General features: G+C 40.2%; 1 protein-coding gene across 1 annotated transcript in view; it reads right to left on the bottom strand.

Moving 5' to 3' along the window:
- Positions 1–23,392, bottom strand: part of LOC129816942 (zinc finger protein 804A-like) — a 44,467-nt gene that overhangs the window by 8,425 nt on the left and 12,650 nt on the right. Inside the window, exon 2 of the mRNA XM_055871924.1 lies at positions 1,538–1,668. Coding sequence (XP_055727899.1) covers positions 1,538–1,668 — 131 coding nt within the window. The remainder of the gene's footprint in view (positions 1–1,537; positions 1,669–23,392) is intronic.

Raw genomic sequence — 23,392 nt, 5'->3', positions numbered from 1 at the left:
ACAAGGACTCATCCCTAGACAACTGAAATCCCTTAAGGATATTAACGCTCATGATTCATGTGGATATATTAAACAAGGACACATCTCTCGACAACTGAAATCCCTTAAGGTTATTAACGCTCATGATTCATGTGGATATCTTAAACAAGGACTCATCCCTAGACAACTGAAATCCCTTAAGGATATTAACGCTCATGATTCAAGTGGGTATATTAAACAAGGACTCATTCCTAGACAACTGAAATCCCTTAAGGATATTAACGCTCATGATTCAAGTGGATATATTAAGCAAGGACTCATCCCTAGACAACTGCTGCGTACAGTACAATTATACAGTGTATACATTTTTTTTTTTTTTTACAGTTTACACCCAGCAGGAAAAAATGGTTGAAATTATAAATAAACCCAGAAGGAAAAGATGGTTGAAACTATAAATACACCCAGAAGGAAAAGACGGTTAAAATTATGAACTATAAATACACCCAGCAGGGGAATATGGTTAAAAATATACATTATTAATAAACCCAGAAGGACAAGATGGTTTGAAACTATAAATACACCTAGTGGGAAAAGATGGTTGAAATTATAAATAAACATTACGGGAAAAGATGGTTGAAACTATAAATTATAAATACACCCAGCGGGAAAATATGGTTGAAATTATAAGTTATAAATACACCCAGCAGGAAAATTTGAATGAAATTATAAATTATAAATAAACCCAGTGTGAAAAGATGGTTGAAACTCTAAATTAACCCAGCCGGAAAAGATGGTTGAAATTATGAATTTACCCAGCGGAAAAAGATGGTTGAAATGATGAATTTACCCAGCGGGAAAAGATGGTTGAAATGATGAATTTACCCAGCGGGAAAAGATGGTTGAAATGATGAATTTACCCAGCGGGAAAAGATGGTTGAAATGATGAATTTACCCATCGGGAAAAGATGGTTGAATTTATGAATTTACCCAGCGGGAAAAGATGGTTGAAATGATGAATTTACCCAGCGGGAAAAGATGGTTGAAATGATGAATTTACCCAGCGGGAAAAGATGGTTGAATTTATGAATTTACCCAGCGGGAAAAGATGATTGAAATTAGGAATTTACCCAGCGGGAAAAGATGGTTGAAATTATGAATTTACCCAGCGGGAAAAGATGGTTGAAATTATGAATTTACCCAGCGGAAAAAGATGGTTGAAATGATGAATTTACCCAGCGGGAAAAGATGGTTGAAATGATGAATTTACCCAGCGGGAAAAGATGGTTGAATTTATGAATTTACCCAGCGGAAAAAGATGGTTGAAATTATGAATTTACCCAGCGGGAAAAGATGGTTGAAATGATGCCATTCCAACCGATTTTAAAGCAGGAATGACAACATTACAACCAGAAGATGTTCTGTGTGACTACTAGTGCTTTATAATGTCATGAACTATTAGACATTGTCTGTGACAGATCACATCCCGTAGGCAAGAGGAACTTGGACCAACGACTGTAACCAAATCCTGGAGGTATGTTAATGGATTTATGGTACCCACCATTGGACCTCTCTGCGTTGTTCGGCCAGCTCATGTAACCTCTGAAGTGCTCTCTCCTGTTTCTTCTCATCTTTCCTGGTTTTAGAGGCCACGTTTCGAGCAAACTCTCTCTGCTTCAGCTCCTTCAGCCGCTGTGGATGGCAGAGAACAAATATTCAGTTTAATATCTCCATCATCTCTAGATATCGCTTTTAGGGTGTGTCCCAAAATACCAATTTATTTCCACTATAGTGGATTAGTTTTTTACCAGGATTAGTGTTCACCAGGGCCCAAGAGGTGTACTATATCGGAGAGAGTTGTGTTGAGGATATTGGCGCCCAGCCTGATTACCTCTCCCCAAACAATCTACATCTAATCCCACACTATATATGGAAGGAGGTACGTCTAATCTAACACTATATATAGAAGGAGGTACGTCTAATCTAACACTATATATAGAAGGAGGTACGTCTAATCTACCACTATATATAGAAGGAGGTATGTCTAATCTACCACTATATATAGAAGGAGGTACATCTAATCTACCACTATATATAGATGGAGGTATGTCTAATCTAACACTATATATGGGAGGTATGTCTAATCTACCACTATATATAGAAGGAGGTACATCTAATCTACCACTATATATAGAAGGAGGTATGTCTAATCTAACACTATATATGGAAGGAGGTACGTCTAATCTAACACTATATATGGAAGGAGGTACGTCTAATCTAACACTATATATAGAAGGAGGTACATCTAATCTACCACTATATATAGATGGAGGTATGTCTAATCTACCACTATATATAGAAGGAGGTACGTCTAATCTAACACTATATATAGAAGGAGGTACGTCTAATATAACACTATATATAGAAGGAGGTACGTCTAATCTAACCCTATATATAGAAGGAGGTACGTCTAATCTAACACTATATATAGAAGGAGGTACGTCTAATCTAACACTATATATAGAAGGAGGTACGTCTAATCTAACACTATATATAGAAGGAGGTACGTCTAATCTAACACTATATATGGGAGGTATGTCTAATCTAACACTATATATAGAAGGAGGTAAATCTAATCTAACACTATATATAGAAGGAGGTACGTCTAATCTAACACTATATATGGGCGGTACATCTAATCTAACACTATATATAGATGGAGATATGTCTAATCTATCACTATATATGGGAGGTATGTCTAATCTACCACTATATATAGAAGGAGGTACGTCTAATCTAACACTATAAATAGAAGGAGGTATGTCTAATCTAACACTATATATAGAAGGAGGTACATCTAATCTACCACTATATATAGAAGGAGGTATGTCTAATCTAACACTATAAATAGAAGGAGGTATGTCTAATCTAACACTATATATGGGAGGTATGTCTAATCTAACACTATATAGATATTGGAGGTATGTCTAATCTAACACTATATATAGAAGGAGGTATGTCTAATCTAACACTATATATAGAAGGAGGTATGTCTAATCTAACACTATAAATAGAAGTAGGTACGTCTAATCTAACACTATATATAGAAGGAGGTACGTCTAATCTAACACTATATATGGGAGGTATGTCTAATCTAACACTATATATAGAAGGAGGTATGTCTAATCTAACACTATAAATAGAAGGAGGTACGTCTAATCTAACACTATATATAGAAGGAGGTACGTCTAATCTAACACTATATATGGGAGGTATGTCTAATCTAACACTATATATAGAAGGAGGTATGTCTAATCTAACACTATATATGGGAGGTATGTCTAATCTACCACTATATATAGAAGGAGGTACATCTAATCTACCACTATATATAGAAGGAGGTATGTCTAATCTAACACTATATATGGAAGGAGGTACGTCTAATCTAACACTATATATGGAAGGAGGTACATCTAATCTACCACTATATATAGATGGAGGTATGTCTAATCTACCACTATATATAGAAGGAGGTACGTCTAATCTAACACTATATATAGAAGGAGGTACGTCTAATATAACACTATATATAGAAGGAGGTACGTCTAATCTAACCCTATATATAGAAGGAGGTACGTCTAATCTAACACTATATATAGAAGGAGGTACGTCTAATCTAACACTATATATAGAAGGAGGTACGTCTAATCTAACACTATATATAGAAGGAGGTACGTCTAATCTAACACTATATATGGGAGGTATGTCTAATCTAACACTATATATAGAAGGAGGTAAATCTAATCTAACACTATATATAGAAGGAGGTACGTCTAATCTAACACTATATATGGGAGGTACATCTAATCTAACACTATATATAGATGGAGATATGTCTAATCTATCACTATATATGGGAGGTATGTCTAATCTACCACTATATATAGAAGGAGGTACGTCTAATCTAACACTATAAATAGAAGGAGGTATGTCTAATCTAACACTATATATAGAAGGAGGTACATCTAATCTACCACTATATATAGAAGGAGGTATGTCTAATCTAACACTATAAATAGAAGGAGGTATGTCTAATCTAACACTATATATGGGAGGTATGTCTAATCTAACACTATATAGATATTGGAGGTATGTCTAATCTAACACTATATATAGAAGGAGGTATGTCTAATCTAACACTATATATAGAAGGAGGTATGTCTAATCTAACACTATAAATAGAAGTAGGTACGTCTAATCTAACACTATATATAGAAGGAGGTACGTCTAATCTAACACTATATATGGGAGGTATGTCTAATCTAACACTATATATAGAAGGAGGTATGTCTAATCTAACACTATAAATAGAAGGAGGTACGTCTAATCTAACACTATATATAGAAGGAGGTACGTCTAATCTAACACTATATATGGGAGGTATGTCTAATCTAACACTATATATAGAAGGAGGTATGTCTAATCTAACACTATAAATAGAAGGAGGTACGTCTAATCTAACACTATATATGGGAGGTATGTCTAATCTAACACTATATAGATATTGGAGGTATGTCTAATCTAACACTATATATAGAAGGAGGTATGTCTAATCTAACACTATATATAGAAGGAGGTATGTCTAATCTAACACTATAAATAGAAGGAGGTACATCTAATCTAACACTATAAATAGAAGGAGGTACGTCTAATCTAACACTATAAATAGAAGGAGGTATGTCTAATCTACCACTATATATAGAAGGAGGTACATCTAATCTAATACTATATATAGAAGGAGGTACATCTAATCTAACACTATAAATAGAAGGAGGTATGTCTTATCTAACACTATATATGGGAGGTACATCTAATCTAACACTATATATAGATGGAGATATGTCTAATCTATCACTATATATGGGAGGTATGTCTAATCTACCACTATATATGGGAGGTATGTCTAATCTAACACTATATATAGATTGAGATATGTCTAATCTAACACTATATATGGGAGGTATGTCTAATCTAACACTATATATAGAAGGAGGTATGTCTAATCTAACACTATATATAGAAGGAGGTACATCTAATCTAACACTATATATAGAAGGAGGTATGTCTAATCTAACACTATAAATAGAAGGAGGTATATCTAATCTAACACTATAAATAGAAGGAGGTACGTCTAATCTAACACTATATATGGGAGGTATGTCTAATCTACCACTATATATAGAAGGAGGTATGTCTAATCTAACACTATATATGGGAGGTATGTCTAATCTAACACTATATATAGAAGGAGGTATGTCTAATCTAACACTATATATGGGAGGTATGTCTAATCTAACACTATATATAGATGGAGATATGTCTAATCTATCACTATATATGGGAGGTATGTCTAATCTAACACTATATATAGAAGGAGGTATGTCTAATCTAACACTATATATGGGAGCTATGTCTAATCTAACACTATATATAGATGGAGATATGTCTAATCTAACACTATATATGGGAGGTATGTCTAATCTACCACTATATATAGAAGGAGGTATGTCTAATCTAACACTATATATGGGAGGTATGTCTAATCTAACACTATATATAGATGGAGATATGTCTAATCTATCACTATATATGGGAGATATGTCTAATCTATCACTATATATGGGAGGTATGTCTAATCTACCACTATATATAGAAGGAGGTACATCTAATCTACCAATTTATATAGAAGGAGGTACATCTAATCTACCACTATATATAGAAGGAGGTACGTCTAATCTAACACTATATATAGAAGGAGGTACGTCTAATCTAACACTATATATAGAAGGAGGTACATCTAATCTAACACTATATATAGAAGGAGGTACGTCTAATCTAACACTATATATAGAAGGAGGTACGTCTAATCTACCACTATATATAGAAGGAGGTACGTCTAATCTACCACTATATAAAGAAGGAGGTACGTCTAATCTACCACTATATATAGAGGGTACGTCTAATCTAACACTATATATAGAAGGAGGTATGTCTAATCTAACACTATATATAGAAGGAGGTACGTCTAATCTAACACTATATATAGAAGGTACATCTAATCTAACACTATATATAGAAGGAGGTACGTCTAATCTACCACTATATATAGAAGGAGGTACGTCTAATCTAACACTATATATAGAAGGAGGTACGTCTAATCTAACACTATATATAGAAGGAGGTACGTCTAATCTACCACTATATATATAGAAGGAGGTACGTCTAATCTACCACTATATATAGAAGGAGGTACGTCTAATCTAACACTATATATAGAAGGAGGTACGTCTAATCTAACACTATATATAGACATTACATTACATTTACATTTAAGTCATTTAGCAGACGCTCTTATCCAGAGCGACTTACAAATTGGAAAGTTCATACATATTCATCCTGGTCCCCCCATGGGAATTGAACCCTGGTCCCCCGTGGGAATTGAACCCACAACCCTGGCGTTGCAAGCGCCATGCTCTACCAACTGAGCCACACGGGACCTAGAAGGTACATCTAATCTAACACTATATATAGAAGGAGGTACGTCTAATCTAACCCTATATATAGAAGGTACATCTAATCTAACACTATATATAGAAGGAGGTACGTCTAATCTACCACTATATATAGAAGGTACATCTAATCTAACACTATATATGGAAGGAGGTACGTCTAATCTAACACTATATATAGAAGGTACATCTAATCTACCACTATATATAGAAGGAGGTATGTCTAATCTACCACTATATATAGAAGGAGGTACATCTAATCTACCACTATATATAGAAGGAGGTACGTCTAATCTAACACTATATATAGAAGGAGGTACGTCTAATCTAACACTATATATAGAAGGAGGTACATCTAATCTAACACTATATATAGAAGGAGGTACATCTAATCTAACAATATATATAGAAGGAGGTACGTCTAATCTATCACTATATATAGAAGGAGGTACGTCTAATCTACCACTATATATAGAAGGAGGTATGTCTAATCTAACACTATATATAGAAGGAGGTACGTCTAATCTAACACTATATATAGAAGGAGGTACGTCTAATCTAACACTATATATAGAAGGAGGTACGTCTAATCTAACACTATATATAGAAGGAGGTACGTCTAATCTATCACTATATATAGAAGGAGGTACGTCTAATCTAACACTATATATGGAAGGAGGTACGTCTAATCTAACACTATATATAGAAGGAGGTACGTCTAATCTAACAATATATATAGAAAAGGGTTCAACTACAGTATCTATACTATGTGTATGTAGGGAGTAAAGGGACAATAGTGTGTCAGTGCACTACTCCATGTGTAAGTAACAAAACTGACTGCATAATAATCCTCCTCCTCCTCCTCCGAGAGAGAGAGAGAGAGAGAGAGAGAGAGAGAGAGAGAGAGAGAGAGAGAGAGAGAGAGAGAGAGAGAGAGAGAGAGAGAGAGAGAGAGAGAGAGAGAGAGAGAGAGAGAGAGAGAGAGAGAGAGAGAGAGAGAGAGAGAGAGAGAGAGAGAGAGAGAGAGAGAGAGAGAGAGAGAGAGAGAGAGAGTGTGTGTCTCCTTCTTTTTCTCCTCAGCCCTGTTATTTTAACAGACTGCATGGGTATCTATCTTGGTATGTCATGGATTCAACAGTATAATGCACTAGCAGCACAGATTAAAAGTTCCTTCAGAACCACTATGGGAGGTAATAAAGGTGTTTTCACACCACTGTTACGCTTCGTCAAACCTATTTTCTGCACAAATGAAAAAAAACTGGCTTCAGATGTGGCCGCTAAACTCCATGAAATTGGCCTATTTAACTTCTCAGATCAAAACTCGCTGATATTAATTGGAATTTGCTTCCACTGTATGAATATATTTGTGTTTCTGAGGGGCCAGGAGGGGAGAGATGGAAACAGTATTTTTCTATGTCACAGTGTATATAGATATGATTACAGTGTATATAGAAATGCAAATGGATAGTTGCATATTGGATGTTTTAATATATATATTTTAAAACCTATGTTTAAGTTGGTTAGCAAAATGTTAAATGTCACTTAAACGTTGCATTCCTTAAGTAGAATACGTTAACAATTTCCATTGACACGCATTCAACACTTTCCTTATATAACGTCAGCCAATTGCACTTATCTGTATTTGCAAAGCTGTTACATTTATACATATCTGTTGTTTGCTCAGTGTTACTATGTCATTGTAGTCACCAATTGTGTGGTATGATAAAAATAGCATTGGTCACAACAGCATTAAGAGTTTGGTTCCAACAGACAGCCTGAGGAGTCCAGCTCCAACATTGGTTACAACAGACAGCCTGAGGAGTCTAGACCCAACATTGGTTACAACAGACAGCCTGAGGAGTCTAGACCCAACATTGGTTACAACAGACAGCCTGAGGAGTCCAGCTCCAACATTGGTTACAACAGACAGCCTGAGGAGTCTAGACCCAACATTGGTTACATCAGACAGCCTGAGGAGTCTAGACCCAACTATGGTTACAACAGACAGCCTGGGGAGTCTAGACCCAACAATGGTTCCAACAGACAGCCTGAGGAGTCTAGACCCAACATTGGTTACAACAGACAACCTGAGGAGTCTAGACCCAACATTGGTTACAACAGACAGCCTGAGGAGTCCAGCTCCAATGTTGGTTACAACAGACAGCCTGAGGAGTCTAGACCCAACATTGGTTACAACAGACAGCCTGAGGAGTCTAGACCCAACAATGGTTACAACAGACAGCCTGGGGAGTCTAGACCCAACAATGGTTACAACAGACAGCCTGGGGAGTCTAGACCCAACATTGGTTACAACAGACAGCCTGAGGAGTCCAGCTCCAACATTGGTTACAACAGACAGCCTGAGGAGTCTAGACCCAACATTGGTTACAACAGACAGCCTGAGGAGTCTAGACCCAACATTGGTTACAACAGACAGCCTGAGGAGTCCAGCTCCAACATTGGTTACAACAGACAGCCTGAGGAGTCCAGCTCCAACATTGGTTACAACAGACAGCCTGAGGAGTCCAGCTCCAACATTGGTTACATCAGACAGCCTGAGGAGTCTAGACCCAACAATGGTTCCAACAGACAGCCTGAGGAGTCTAGACCCAACAATGGTTCCAACAGACAGCCTGAGGAGTCTAGACCCAACATTGGTTAGAACAGACAGCCTGAGGAGTCTAGACCCAACAATGGTTCCAACAGACAGCCTGAGGAGTCTAGACCCAACAATGGTTCCAACAGACAGCCTGAGGAGTCTAGACCCAACAATGGTTCCAACAGACAGCCTGAGGAGTATAGACCCAACATTGGTTAGAACAGACAGCCTGAGGAGTCTAGACCCAACAATGGTTCCAACAGACAGCCTGAGGAGTCCAGCTCCAACATTAGTTACAACAGACAGCCTGAGGAGTCTAGACCCAACAATGGTTCCAACAGACAGCCTGAGGAGTCCAGCTCCAACATTAGTTACAACAGACATCTCAAGGAGTCCAGCTCCAAAAGTTTAGCACTGCAACGCACCCTCTCTCGTTTGAGACTTCACTATTAATAACATCTTCTGCGTCCCAAATACCACCCCGTACCCTGTATAGAGCACTACTGTCGACCAGGGCCCATAGGGTGTGAATTTTAGTGCACTGTATAGGGAATTAGGGTACCATTTGGCATGCGTTAACAGTGTCTGGGGTCTCATAGCAAGGATGTGATGCGGTGAGATCCCATATATATTTGTCATGATAACAGACCTTTACCTCTCTGAGGGAGCAGGCTGGGTTAACTTGTCTGATCCTCTCTGGATGGTGTTTAACACTACAGTGTGTGTGTGTGTGTGTGTGTGTGTGTGTGTGTGTGTGTGTGTGTGTGTGTGTGTGTGTGTGTGTGTGTGTGTGTGTGTGTGTGTGTGTGTGTGTGTGTGTGTGTGTGTGTGTGTGTGTGTGTGTGTGTGTGTGTGTCCAGATACATCCCAGTCAGCCTTCCTAACCACACTGGTCTCTGTCAGCCTCAATGCCTTATGCCTCCCTGTCTGGCAGAAAATACCAGGCACGTTTGCATCTCCTATATATATCGCAGTGCCAGGTGCGTTAGCGCAACGATTAGTGTCGGTGGTGTAGCTATCTATCGATCGCACAAAGCGATACATTTGGAAAAGGCTTCCTGAGTTCTGAACGATTGGTGGAAGAGGAGGAGTGACCTGTGTTGCATTAGGATGCCTTGGGTTACATCATGTGGAAGAGAGCGGTAATACCTCAGACTTAGAGGCCACGTTCCTCATCTCCTGCGATCCGCAGGGGAAACCTGTCAGGCTTTTAGAGCTGTAATACTGAAATACACCCATTTTCAACTCATTTTGTAGAAGGCGTTTCGACACGGTGGTGAGCTGAGATGGGGGGGTAAATCAATGTCTCTCAGTCTCAGACTGAAATACTTTTTCATCTCCTAACTTTTGAAAGTCAGAGTTTTAAGAGAATGTCTTCTAGTTCCTTACGGGCTATGAACACCGGACAGTGTTTGGTTGTGTTTTGATTCTCCTAGTAATATTATTCTGGTCTGGCTATTCCCTGCTATTGATGGGTGTTTTGAGTCTCGTACCACCACCACAGTGATATTATTCTGGTCTGGCTATTCCCTGCTATTGATGGGTGTTTTATTCTCGTACCACCACCACAGTGATATTATTCTGGTCTGGCTATTCCCTGCTATTGATGGGTGTTTTATTCTCCTACCAGCACCACAGTGATATTATTCTGGTCTGGCTATTCCCTGCTATTGATGGGTGTTTTGATTCTCGTACCACCACCACAGTGATATTATTCTGGTCTGGCTATTCCCTGCTATTGATGGGTGTTTTATTCTCGTACCACCACCACAGTGATATTATTCTGGTCTGGCTATTCCCTGCTATTGATGGGTGTTTTATTCTCGTACCACCACCACAGTGATATTATTCTGGTCTGGCTATTCCCTGCTATTGATGGGTGTTTTATTCTCGTACCACCACCACAGTGATATAATTCTGGTCTGGCTATTCCCTGCTATTGATGGGTGTTTTATTCTCGTACCACCACCACAGTGACATAATTCTGGTCTGGCTATTCCCTGCTATTGATGGGTGTTTTATTCTCGTACCACCACCACAGTGATATAATTCTGGTCTGGCTATTCCCTGCTATTGATGGGTGTTTTATTCTCGTACCACCACCACAGTGATATAATTCTGGTCTGGCTATTCCCTGCTATTGATGGGTGTTTTATTCTCGTACCACCACCACAGTGATATAATTCTGGTCTGGCTATTCCCTGCTATTGATGGGTGTTTTATTCTCGTACCACCACCACAGTGATACAATTCTGGTCTGGCTATTCCCTGCTATTGATGGGTGTTTTATTCTCGTACCACCACCACAGTGATATTATTCTGGTCTGGCTATTCCCTGCTATTGATGGGTGTTTTATTCTCGTACCACCACCACAGTGATATTATTCTGGTCTGGCTATTCCCTGCTATTGATGGGTGTTTTATTCTCGTACCACCACCACAGTGATATAATTCTGGTCTGGCTGTTCTCTGCTTCTCTACTCAATGGGTGTTCTGGTTTCTGGTTTCACATCCTCATCCAGCTCCCTGGCGTTTGGTTGGAGGCAGAACTACAGAACAACTGAAAACTGAACTAAACAACAGAACAACTGAACATCCTAACTGAACAACAGAACAACAGAACATCTGAATATCTGAATAACTGAACAACTGAACAACTGAACATCAGAACATCAGAACAACTGAACAACTGAACATCAGAACAACTGAACAACCGAACAACTGAACATCCTAACTGAACAACAGAACAACAGAACATCTAAATAACTGAACAACTGAACAACCTAGCAACTGAACAACTGAACATCAGAACATCAGAACAACAGAACAACTGAACATCAGAACAACTGAACAACCGAACAACTGAACATCCTAACTGAACAACAGAACAACTGAACATCAGAACAACTGAACAACCGAACAACTGAACATCCTAACTGAACAACAGAACAACAGAACATCTGAACAACTGAACATCTGAACAACTGAACAACAGAACTGAACAATAGAACACATGAACAACAGAACAACTGAACAACAGAACTGAACAATAGAACACATGAACAACAGAACAATGGAGCTGAAGAACAGAAGATCAGAACAACAGAACATCAGAACTGAATAGCAGAACAACTGAACGACAAAACTGAACAACATTACAACATAACAATGGACGAATGGAACAGAAGAACAGAAGAACAGAACAATAGAACAAAATAACTGACCAACTGATCAACAGAACAACGGAACAGAAGAACAGAAGAACAGAACAAAATAACTGACCAACTGAACAACAGAACAACGGAACAGAACAATAGAACTCAACAACCAAGCAAGGTTTTCAACATTTTAATCTCCACAATCCTCTGGGAGTAGGCAATGTGACGTTGGCTGTGTGGTTCCTAATAGTGTGATGAATGTGGCTGGACCAAGGCAGAAACGTAGATGTGGTCTATGATATACTGGCTGTGTGGTAACCAGTCGATGGACCCAGTCTAGCAGAGGGGTGTGTGTGTGTGTGTGTGTGTGTGTGTGTGTGTGTGTGTGTGTGTGTGTGTGTGTGTGTGTGTGTGTGTGTGTGTGTGTGTGTGTGTGTGTGTGTGTGTGTGTGTGTGTGTGTGTGTGTGTGTGTGTGTGTGTGTGTGTGTGTGTGTGTGTGTGTGTGTGTGTGTGTGTGTGTGTGTGTGTGTTGGCATGCAGGGGGTTCTATCTAAATCCCCCAGAAATCCATGCGTTCATTTCTCTCACGCTGGCTACATTCAATAGTGGGTTCACGGGGGGTGGGGGGGGGGGGGGGGGGGGGGGGGGTTTGTAGATGCTTCAATAGTTGACTGAGCCCCTGGTGTTCACAGCACCGACCCGGGAGACTTTTAGCTTTCAGGTGCTGTGCGAGTCAAGAGCAACGGGGTCAGAAACACATCAGAAAGCAGGACTAGTGGTGGAATTACAGGTTTAAACTCGCTATTTAAACATTAGCGTTGATGTTGATTCCCCTTTTAAGTAACATTATCCTATATTGAATACATGTTGAGAAAGAAAACACTGTCATCTACAAATATTTTGAAAAGGACACAGAATCGTCAGTGTTTAGTTGGTTTCTGTGAAATGTTTCGCAGAGACAGCAGCAGTGTCTTGTCAAGTGTATGACAATTTAACTTTATCCGTTGCAAATGAAATGGCTCCTTGTGTACAGTTCAATAGGTACACTATTCAGAATTTTTCTCGACAGAGACACTGGCTGGTACTGGCTGACAGAGACACTGGCTGACAGAGACACTGGCTGGTACTGGCTGACAGAGACACTGGCTGACAGAGACACTGGCTGGTACTGGCTGACAGAGACACTGGCTGACAGAGACACTGGCTGGTACTGGCTGACAGAGACACTGGCTGACAGAGACACTGGCTGGTACTGGCTGACAGAGACACTGGCTGACAGAGACACTGGCTGGTACTGGCTGACAGAGACACTGGCTGGTACTGGCTGACAGAGACACTGGTTGGTACTGGCTGACAGAGACACTGGCTGGTACTGGCTGACAGAGACACTGGCTGGTACTGGCTGACAGAGACACTGGCTGGTACTGGCTGACAGAGACACTGGTTGGTACTGGCTGACAGAGACACTGGCTGGTACTGGCTGACAGAGACACTGGCTGACAGAGACACTGGCTGGTACTGGCTGACAGAGACACTGGCTGGTACTGGCTGACAGAGACACTGGCTGACAGAGACACTGGCTGGTACTGGCTGACAAAGACACTGGCTGACAGAGACACTGGCTGACAGAGACACTGGCTGGTACTGGCTGCATCGAACAAGCAGAAAGGGAAGGGTTATATGTATCTAACAGAAAGGGAAGGGTTATATGTATCTAACAGAAAGGGAAGGGTTATATGTATCTAACAGAAAGGGAAGGGTTATATGTATCTAACAGAAAGGGAAGGGTTATATGTATCTAACAAACAGAAAGGGAAGGGTTATATGTATCTAACAGAAAGGGAAGGGTTATATGTATCTAACAGAAAGGGAAGGGTTATATGTATCTAACAAGCAGAAAGGGAAGGGTTATATGTATCTAACAGAAAGGGAAGGGTTATATGTATAGAACAGAAAGGGAAGGGTTATATGTATCTAATAGAAAGGGAAGGGTTATATGTATCTAACAAGCAGAAAGGGAAGGGTTATATGTATAGAACAGAAAGGGAAGGGTTATATGTATAGAACAGAAAGGGAAGGGTTATATGTATCTAATAGAAAGGGAAGGGTTATATGTATCTAACAAGCAGAAAGGGAAGGGTTATACGTATCTAACAGAAAGGGAAGGGTTATATGTATCTAACAAGCAGAAAGGGAAGGGTTATATGTATCTAACAGAAAGGGAAGGGTTATATGTATCTAATAGAAAGGGAAGGGTTATATGTATCTAACAAGCAGAAAGGGAAGGGTTATATGTATCTAACAGAAAGGGAAGGGTTATATGTATCTAACAGAAAGGGAAGGGTTATATGTATCTAACAGAAAGGGAAGGGTTATATGTATCTAACAAACAGAAAGGGAAGGGTTATATGTATCTAATAGAAAGGGAAGGGTTATATGTATCTAATAGAAAGGGAAGGGTTATATGTATCTAACAAGCAGAAAGGGAAGGGTTATATGTATCTAACAGAAAGGGAAGGGTTATATGTATCTAACAGAAAGGGAAGGGTTATATGTATCTAACAGAAAGGGAAGGGTTATATGTATCTAACAAACAGAAAGGGAAGGGTTATATGTATCTAACAAACAGAAAGGGAAGGGTTATATGTATCTAACAGAAAGGGAAGGGTTATATGTATCTAACAAGCAGAAAGGGAAGGGTTATATGTATCTAACAAGCAGAAAGGGAAGGGTTATATGTATCTAACAGAAAGGGAAGGGTTATATGTATCTAACAGAAAGGGAAGGGTTATATGTATCTAACAAGCAGAAAGGGAAGGGTTATATGTATCTAATAGAAAGGGAAGGGTTATATGTATAGAACAGAAAGGGAAGGGTTATATGTATCTAACAGAAAGGGAAGGGTTATATGTATCTAACAGAAAGGGAAGGGTTATATGTATCTAACAGAAAGGGAAGGGTTATATGTATCTAACAAGCAGAAAGGGAAGGGTTATATGTATCTAACAAGCAGAAAGGGAAGGGTTATATGTATCTAACAGAAAGGGAAGGGTTATATGTATCTAACAGAAAGGGAAGGGTTATATGTATCTAATAGAAAGGGAAGGGTTATATGTATCTAACAGAAAGGGAAGGGTTATATGTATCTAATAGAAAGGGAAGGGTTATATGTATCTAATAGAAAGGGAAGGGTTATATGTATCTAACAGAAAGGGAAGGGTTATATGTATCTAACAGAAAGGGAAGGGTTATATGTATCTAACAGAAAGGGAAGGGTTATATGTATCTAACAGAAAGGGAAGGGTTATATGTATCTAACAAGCAGAAAGGGAAGGGTTATATGTATCTAACAAGCAGAAAGGGAAGGGTTATATGTATCTAACAGAAAGGGAAGGGTTATATGTATCTAACAGAAAGGGAAGGGTTATATGTATCTAATAGAAAGGGAAGGGTTATATGTATCTAACAGAAAGGGAAGGGTTATATGTATCTAACAGAAAGGGAAGGGTTATATGTATCTAACAAGCAGAAAGGGAAGGGTTATATGTATCTAACAGAAAGGGAAGGGTTATATGTATCTAACAGAAAGGGAAGGGTTATATGTATCTAACAGAAAGGGAAGGGTTATATGTATCTAACAGAAAGGGAAGGGTTATATGTATCTAACAAGCAGAAAGGGAAGGGTTATATGTTTCGAACAGAAAGGGAAGGGTTATATGTATCTAACAGAAAGGGAAGGGTTATATGTATCTAACAGAAAGGGAAGGGTTATATGTATCTAACAAGCAGAAAGGGAAGGGTTATATGTATAGAACAGAAAGGGAAGGGTTATATGTATAGAACAGAAAGGGAAGGGTTATATGTATCTAACAGAAAGGGAAGGGTTATATGTATCTAACAAGCAGAAAGGGAAGGGTTATATGTATCTAACAAGCAGAAAGGGAAGGGTTATATGTTTCGAACAGAAAGGGAAGGGTTATATGTATAGAACAGAAAGGGAAGGGTTATATGTATCTAACAGAAAGGGAAGGGTTATATGTATCTAACAGAAAGGGAAGGGTTATATGTATCTAACAGAAAGGGAAGGGTTATATTGTCACGATCGTGTGGCGGATTAACGGACCAAAATGCAGCAGTTGGAAAATATGCCATCTTCTTTTATTATAACACGAAGATGAACACGACACAAAAACACTTTAACAAAACAACAAAACAACAAAACGACCGTGAAGCTACAAACGTTGTGCACAAACATACAGGCTACTAACGTTCTTACATAGACAATTACCCACAACCAATGAGAGCCTATGGCTACCCTAAATAAGGCTCCCAATCAGAGACAACCGAAATCAGCTGTCTCTAATTGGGAACTCATTCATGTAACCATAGACTCTCCTAGATAACTAACCAACATAGACAACACTAGACATATACACTCAACACAAAACCATCTACTACACCCCATAACCCCTTTACCAAATAAACACCCAAAACCAACAAAACATAAACATTACCCATGTCACACCCTGACCTAACTAAAATAATAAAGAAAACAAAGAATAATAAGGCCAGGGCGTGACATAACCCCCCCCTTGAGGCGCGAACTCCGGGCGCACCATACACAGTCTAGGGGAGGGTCTGGGTGGGCTCCCCTCCACGGTGGCGGCTCCGGCTCTGGTCGTAGTCCCCACGTCACCACAGTACCTAACCACCTCCTAGGCTTCCTCCAAACGACCCCCCTCCACATTAACCCCATTGCATTAAGGGGGAGTTCCGGACTAAGGGACAGCTCCGGACTAAGGACCAGAACCAGGGTAAGGGGCAGTACCAGGGTCAGGGGCAGTACCAGGATAAGGGGCAGTACCAGGGTAAGGGGCAGCACCAGGGTAAGGGGCAGCACCAGGGTAAGGGGCAGCACCAGGGTAAGGGGCAGCTCCAGGGTAAGGGGCAGCTCCGGACTGAGGAATGGCAGCTCCGGACTGAGGGACTGCAGCTCCGGACTGAGGGACTGCAGCTCCGGACTGAGGGACGGCCCATGGCTGGCTGACAGATCTGGCTGCTCATGGCTGGCTAACGGATCTGGCTGCTCATGGCTGGCTAACTGATCTGGCTGCTCATGGCTGGCTGACGGATCTGGCTGCTCATGGCTGGCTGACGGATCTGGCTGCTCATGGCTGGCTGACGGATCTGGCTGCTCATGGCTAGCTGACGGATCTGGCTGCTCATGGCTAGCTGACGGATCTGGCTGCTCATGGCTAGCTGACGGATCTGGCTGCTCATGGCTAGCTGACGGATCTGGCTGCTCATGGCTAGCTGACGGATCTGGCTGCTCATGGCTAGCTGACGGATCTGGCTGCTCATGGCTAGCTGACGGATCTGGCTGCTCATGGCTAGCTGACGGATCTGGCTGCTCATGGCTAGCTGACGGATCTGGCTGCTCATGGCTAGCTGACGGATCTGGCTGCTCATGGCTAGCTGACGGATCTGGCTGCTCATGGCTGGCTGACTGATCTGGCTGCTCCTGTCTGGTTGGCGGCTCTGGCAGATCCTGTCTGGTTGGCGGCTCTGGCAGATCCTGTCTGGTTGGCGGCTCTGGCAGATCCTGTCTGACGGACGGCTCTAGCGGCTCCTGTCTGGCTGGCGGCTCTAGCGGCTCCTGTCTGGCGGACGGCTCAGTGGGCTCATGGCAGACGGGCGGCTTTGCAGGCTCATGGCAGACGGGCGGCTTTGCAGGCTCATTGCAGACGGATGGCTCAGATGGCGCTGGGGAGACGGATGGCTCAGATGGCGCTGGGGAGACGGATGGCTCAGATGGCGCTGGGGAGACGAGCAGTTCAGTCAACGCTGTGCAGACGGCAGACTCCTGCCGGCTGAGGCGCACTGTAGGCCTGGTGCGTGGTGCCGGGACTGGTGGCACCGGGCTGGAGACACGCATCTCAGGGCTAGTGCGGGGAGCAGCAACAGGACGCACAGGACTCTGGGGACACACAGGGGGCTTGGTGCGTGGTTTAGACACTGGTGGTAAAGGGCTGGAGACACGCACCATATAGCTAGTGCGTGGAGGAGGCACTGGTGGTACTGGATTGGGGCGGGGAGGTGGCGCCGGAAATACCGGACCGTGCAGGCGTACTGGCTCCCTTGAACGCCGAGCCTGCCCAACCTTACCTGGTTCTATGCTCCCCGTCGCCTGACCAGTGCGGGGAGGTGGAATAACCCGCACCGGCCTATGTAGGCGAACCGGGGACACCATGCGTAAGGCTGGTGCCATGTACGCCGGCCCGAGGAGACGCACTGGTGACCAGATGCGTTGGGCCGGCTTCATGACATACGGCTCAACGCTCAGTCTAGCCCGGCCGATACGTGGAGCTGAAATGTACCGAACCGGGCTATGCACGCGTACAGGAGACACCGTGCGCTCTACTGCGTAACACGGTGTCTGCCCGTACTCCCGCTCTCCACGGTAAGTACAGGGAGTAGGCGCAGGTTTCCTACCTGACTTCGCCACACTCCCTTTAAGGCCCCCCCCAAGAAATTTTTGGGGTGTACTCACGGGTTTCCAGCCTTGTCTCCGTGCTGCCTCCTCATATCGCCTCCTCTCGGCTTTCGCTGCCTCCAGCTCTTCACGAGGGAGGCGATATTCTCCAGGTTGATCCCAAGGTCCATCTCTTTCCAATTCCTCCTCCCAACTCCAGAGATCCTGTGTAGGTAGGTCCTGTTGCCGCCTTCCATGCCGCTTGGTCCTATGGTGGGTAATTCTGTCACGATCGTGTGGCGGATTAACGGACCAAAATGCAGCAGTTGGAAAATATGCCATCTTCTTTTATTATAACACGAAGATGAACACGACACAAAAACACTTTAACAAAACAACAAAACAACAAAACGACCGTGAAGCTACAAACGTTGTGCACAAACATACAGGCTACTAACGTTCTTACATAGACAATTACCCACAACCAATGAGAGCCTATGGCTACCCTAAATAAGGCTCCCAATCAGAGACAACCGAAATCAGCTGTCTCTAATTGGGAACTCATTCAGGTAACCATAGACTCTCCTAGATAACTAACCAACATAGACAACACTAGACATATACACTCAACACAAAACCATCTACTACACCCCATAACCCCTTTACCAAATAAACACCCAAAACCAACAAAACATAAACATTACCCATGTCACACCCTGACCTAACTAAAATAATAAAGAAAACAAAGAATAATAAGGCCAGGGCGTGACATATATGTATCTAACAAACAGAAAGGGAAGGGTTATATGTATCTAACAGAAAGGGAAGGGTTATATGTATCTAACAAGCAGAAAGGGAAGGGTTATATGTATCTAACAGAAAGGGAAGGGTTATATGTATCTAACAGAAAGGGAAGGGTTATATGTATCGAGCAGAAACTGAGTGGTTGTCACTAGTTACAGTATATATCTACTGAACAACTGAGTGGTTGTCACTAGTTACAGTATATATCTACTGAACAACTGAGTGGTTGTCACTAGTTACAGTATATATGTACTGAACAACTGAGTGGTTGTCACTAGTTACAGTATATATCTACTGAACAACTGAGTGGTTGTCACTAGTTACAGTATATATCTACTAAACAACTGAGTGGTTGTCACTAGTTACAGTATATATCTACTGAACAACTGAGTGGTTGTCACTAGTTACAGTATATATGTAGTCACTAGTTACAGTATATATGTAGTCACTAGTTACATTATATATCTACTGATCCAATGAGTGGTTGTCACTAGTTACAGTATATTTTTTAGTCACTAGTTACAGTATATATGTAGTCACTAGTTACAGTATATATCTACTGAACAACTGAGTGGTTGTCACTAGTTACAGTATATATCTACTGAACAACTGAGTGGTTGTCACTAGTTACAGTATATATGTAGTCACTAGTTACAGTATATATCTACTGAACAAATGAGTGGTTGTCACTAGTTACAGTATATATGTAGTCACTAGTTACAGTATATATCTACTGAACAACTGAGTGGTTGTCACTAGTTACAGTATATATGTAGTCACTAGTTACAGTATATATCTACTGAACAACTGAGTGGTAGTCACTAGTTACAGTATATATGTAGTCACTAGTTACAGTATATATCTACTGAACAAATGAGTGGTTGTCACTAGTTACAGTATATATCTACTCAACAACTGAGTGGTTGTCACTAGTTACAGTATATATCTACTGAACAAATGAGTGGTTGTCACTAGTTACAGTATATATCTACTGAACAACTGAGTGGTAGTCACTAGTTACAGTATATATGTAGTCACTAGTTACAGTATATATCTACTGAACAAATGAGAGGTTGTCACTAGTTACAGTATATATCTACTTAACAACTGAGTGGTTGTCACTAGTTACAGTATATATGTAGTCACTAGTTACAGTATATATCTACTTAACAACTGAGTGGTTGTCACTAGTTACAGTATATATGTAGTCACTAGTTACAGTATATATCTACTGAACAACTGAGTGGTTGTCACTAGTTACAGTATATATGTAGTCACTAGTTACAGTATATATGTAGTCACTAGTTACAGTATATATGTAGTCACTAGTTACAGTATATATCTACTGAACCAATGAGTGTTTGTCACTAGTTACAGTATATATCTACTGAACAACTGAGTGGTTGTCACTAGTTACAGTATATATCTACTGAACAACTGAGTGGTTGTCACTAGTTACAGTATATATGTAGTCACTAGTTACAGTATATATCTACTGAACAACTGAGTGGTTGTCACTAGTTACAGTATATATGTAGTCACTAGTTACAGTATATATCTACTGAACAACTGAGTGGTTGTCACTAGTTACAGTATATATGTAGTCACTAGTTACAGTATATATCTACTTAACAACTGAGTGGTTGTCACTAGTTACAGTATATATCTACTGAACAACTGAGTGGTTGTCACTAGTTACAGTATATATCTACTGAACAACTGAGTGGTTGTCACTAGTTACAGTATATATCTACTGAACAACTGAGTGGTTGTCACTAGTTACAGTATATATGTAGTCACTAGTTACAGTATATATCTACTTAACAACTGAGTGGTTGTCATTAGTTACAGTATATATGTAGTCACTAGTTACAGTATATATCTACTGAACAACTGAGTGGTTGTCACTAGTTACAGTATATATGTAGTCACTAGTTACAGTATATATCTACTGAACAACTGAGTGGTTGTCACTAGTTACAGTATATATGTAGTCACTAGTTACAGTATATATCTACTGAACAACTGAGTGGTTGTCACTAGTTACAGTATATATGTAGTCACTAGTTACAGTATCTATCTACTGAACAACTGAGTGGTTGTCACTAGTTACAGTATATATGTAGTCACTAGTTACAGTATATATCTACTGAACAACTGAGTGGTTATCACTAGTGACAGTATATATCTACTGAACAACTGAGTGGTTGTCACTAGTTACAGTTTATATCTACTGAACAACTGAGTGTTTGTCACTAGTTACAATATATATGTAGTCACTAGTTACAGTATATATCTACTGAACAACTGAGTGGTTGTCACTAGTTACAGTATATATCTACTGAACAACTGAGTGGTTGTCACTAGTTACAGTATATATGTAGTCACTAGTTACAGTATATATCTACTGAACAACTGAGTGGTTGTCACTAGTTACAGTATATATGTAGTCACTAGTTACAGTATATATCTACTGAACAACTGAGTGGTAGTCACTAGTTACAGTATATATGTAGTCACTAGTTACAGTATATATCTACTGAACAACTGAGTGGTTGTCACTAGTTACAGTATATATGTAGTCACTAGTTACAGTATATATGTAGTCACTAGTTACAGTATATATCTACTGAACAACTGAGTGGTTGTCACTAGTTACAGTATATATGTAGTCACTAGTTACAGTATATATCTACTGATCCAATGAGTGGTTGTCACTAGTTACAGTATATATCTACTGAACAACTGAGTGGTTGTCACTAGTTACAGTATATATCTGCTGATCCAATGAGTGGTTGTCACTAGTTACAGTATATATCTACTGAACAACTGAGTGGTTGTCACTAGTTACAGTATATATCTGCTGATCCAATGAGTGGTTGTTACTAGTTACAGTATATATGTACTGAACAACTGAGTGGTTGTCACTAGTTACAGTATATATCTACTGATCCAATGAGTGGTTGTCACTAGTTACAGTATATATGTAGTCACTAGTTACAGTATATATCTACTGATCCAATAAGTGGTTGTCACTAGTTACAGTATATATGTAGTCACTAGTTACAGTATATATCTACTGATCCAATGAGTGGTTGTCACTAGTTACAGTATATATCTACTGAACAACTGAGTGGTTGTCACTAGTTACAGTATATATCTACTGAACAACTGAGTGGTTGTCACTAGTTACAGTATATATCTACTGAACAACTGAGTGGTTGTCACTAGTTACAGTATATATCTACTGAACAACTGAGTGGTTGTCACTAGTTACAGTATATATGTAGTCACTAGTTACAGTATATATCTACTTAACAACTGAGTGGTTGTCATTAGTTACAGTATATATGTAGTCACTAGTTACAGTATATATCTACTGAACAACTGAGTGGTTGTCACTAGTTACAGTATATATGTAGTCACTAGTTACAGTATATATCTACTGAACAACTGAGTGGTTGTCACTAGTTACAGTATATATGTAGTCACTAGTTACAGTATATATCTACTGAACAACTGAGTGGTTGTCACTAGTGACAGTATATATCTACTGAACAACTGAGTGGTTGTCACTAGTTACAGTATATATCTACTGAACAACTGAGTGTTTGTCACTAGTTACAGTATATATGTAGTCACTAGTTACAGTATATATCTACTGAACAACTGAGTGGTTGTCACTAGTTACAGTATATATCTACTGAACAACTGAGTGGTTGTCACTAGTTACAGTATATATGTAGTCACTAGTTACAGTATATATCTACTGAACAACTGAGTGGTTGTCACTAGTTACAGTATATATGTAGT

The sequence above is a fragment of the Salvelinus fontinalis genome, chromosome 19, assembly GCF_029448725.1.
Source record: "Salvelinus fontinalis isolate EN_2023a chromosome 19, ASM2944872v1, whole genome shotgun sequence".
In the NCBI taxonomy this organism is placed as follows: domain Eukaryota; kingdom Metazoa; phylum Chordata; class Actinopteri; order Salmoniformes; family Salmonidae; genus Salvelinus; species Salvelinus fontinalis.
The sequence above is the reverse complement of the archived record's forward strand: the minus strand, read 5'-3'. Positions and strand labels throughout refer to the sequence as shown.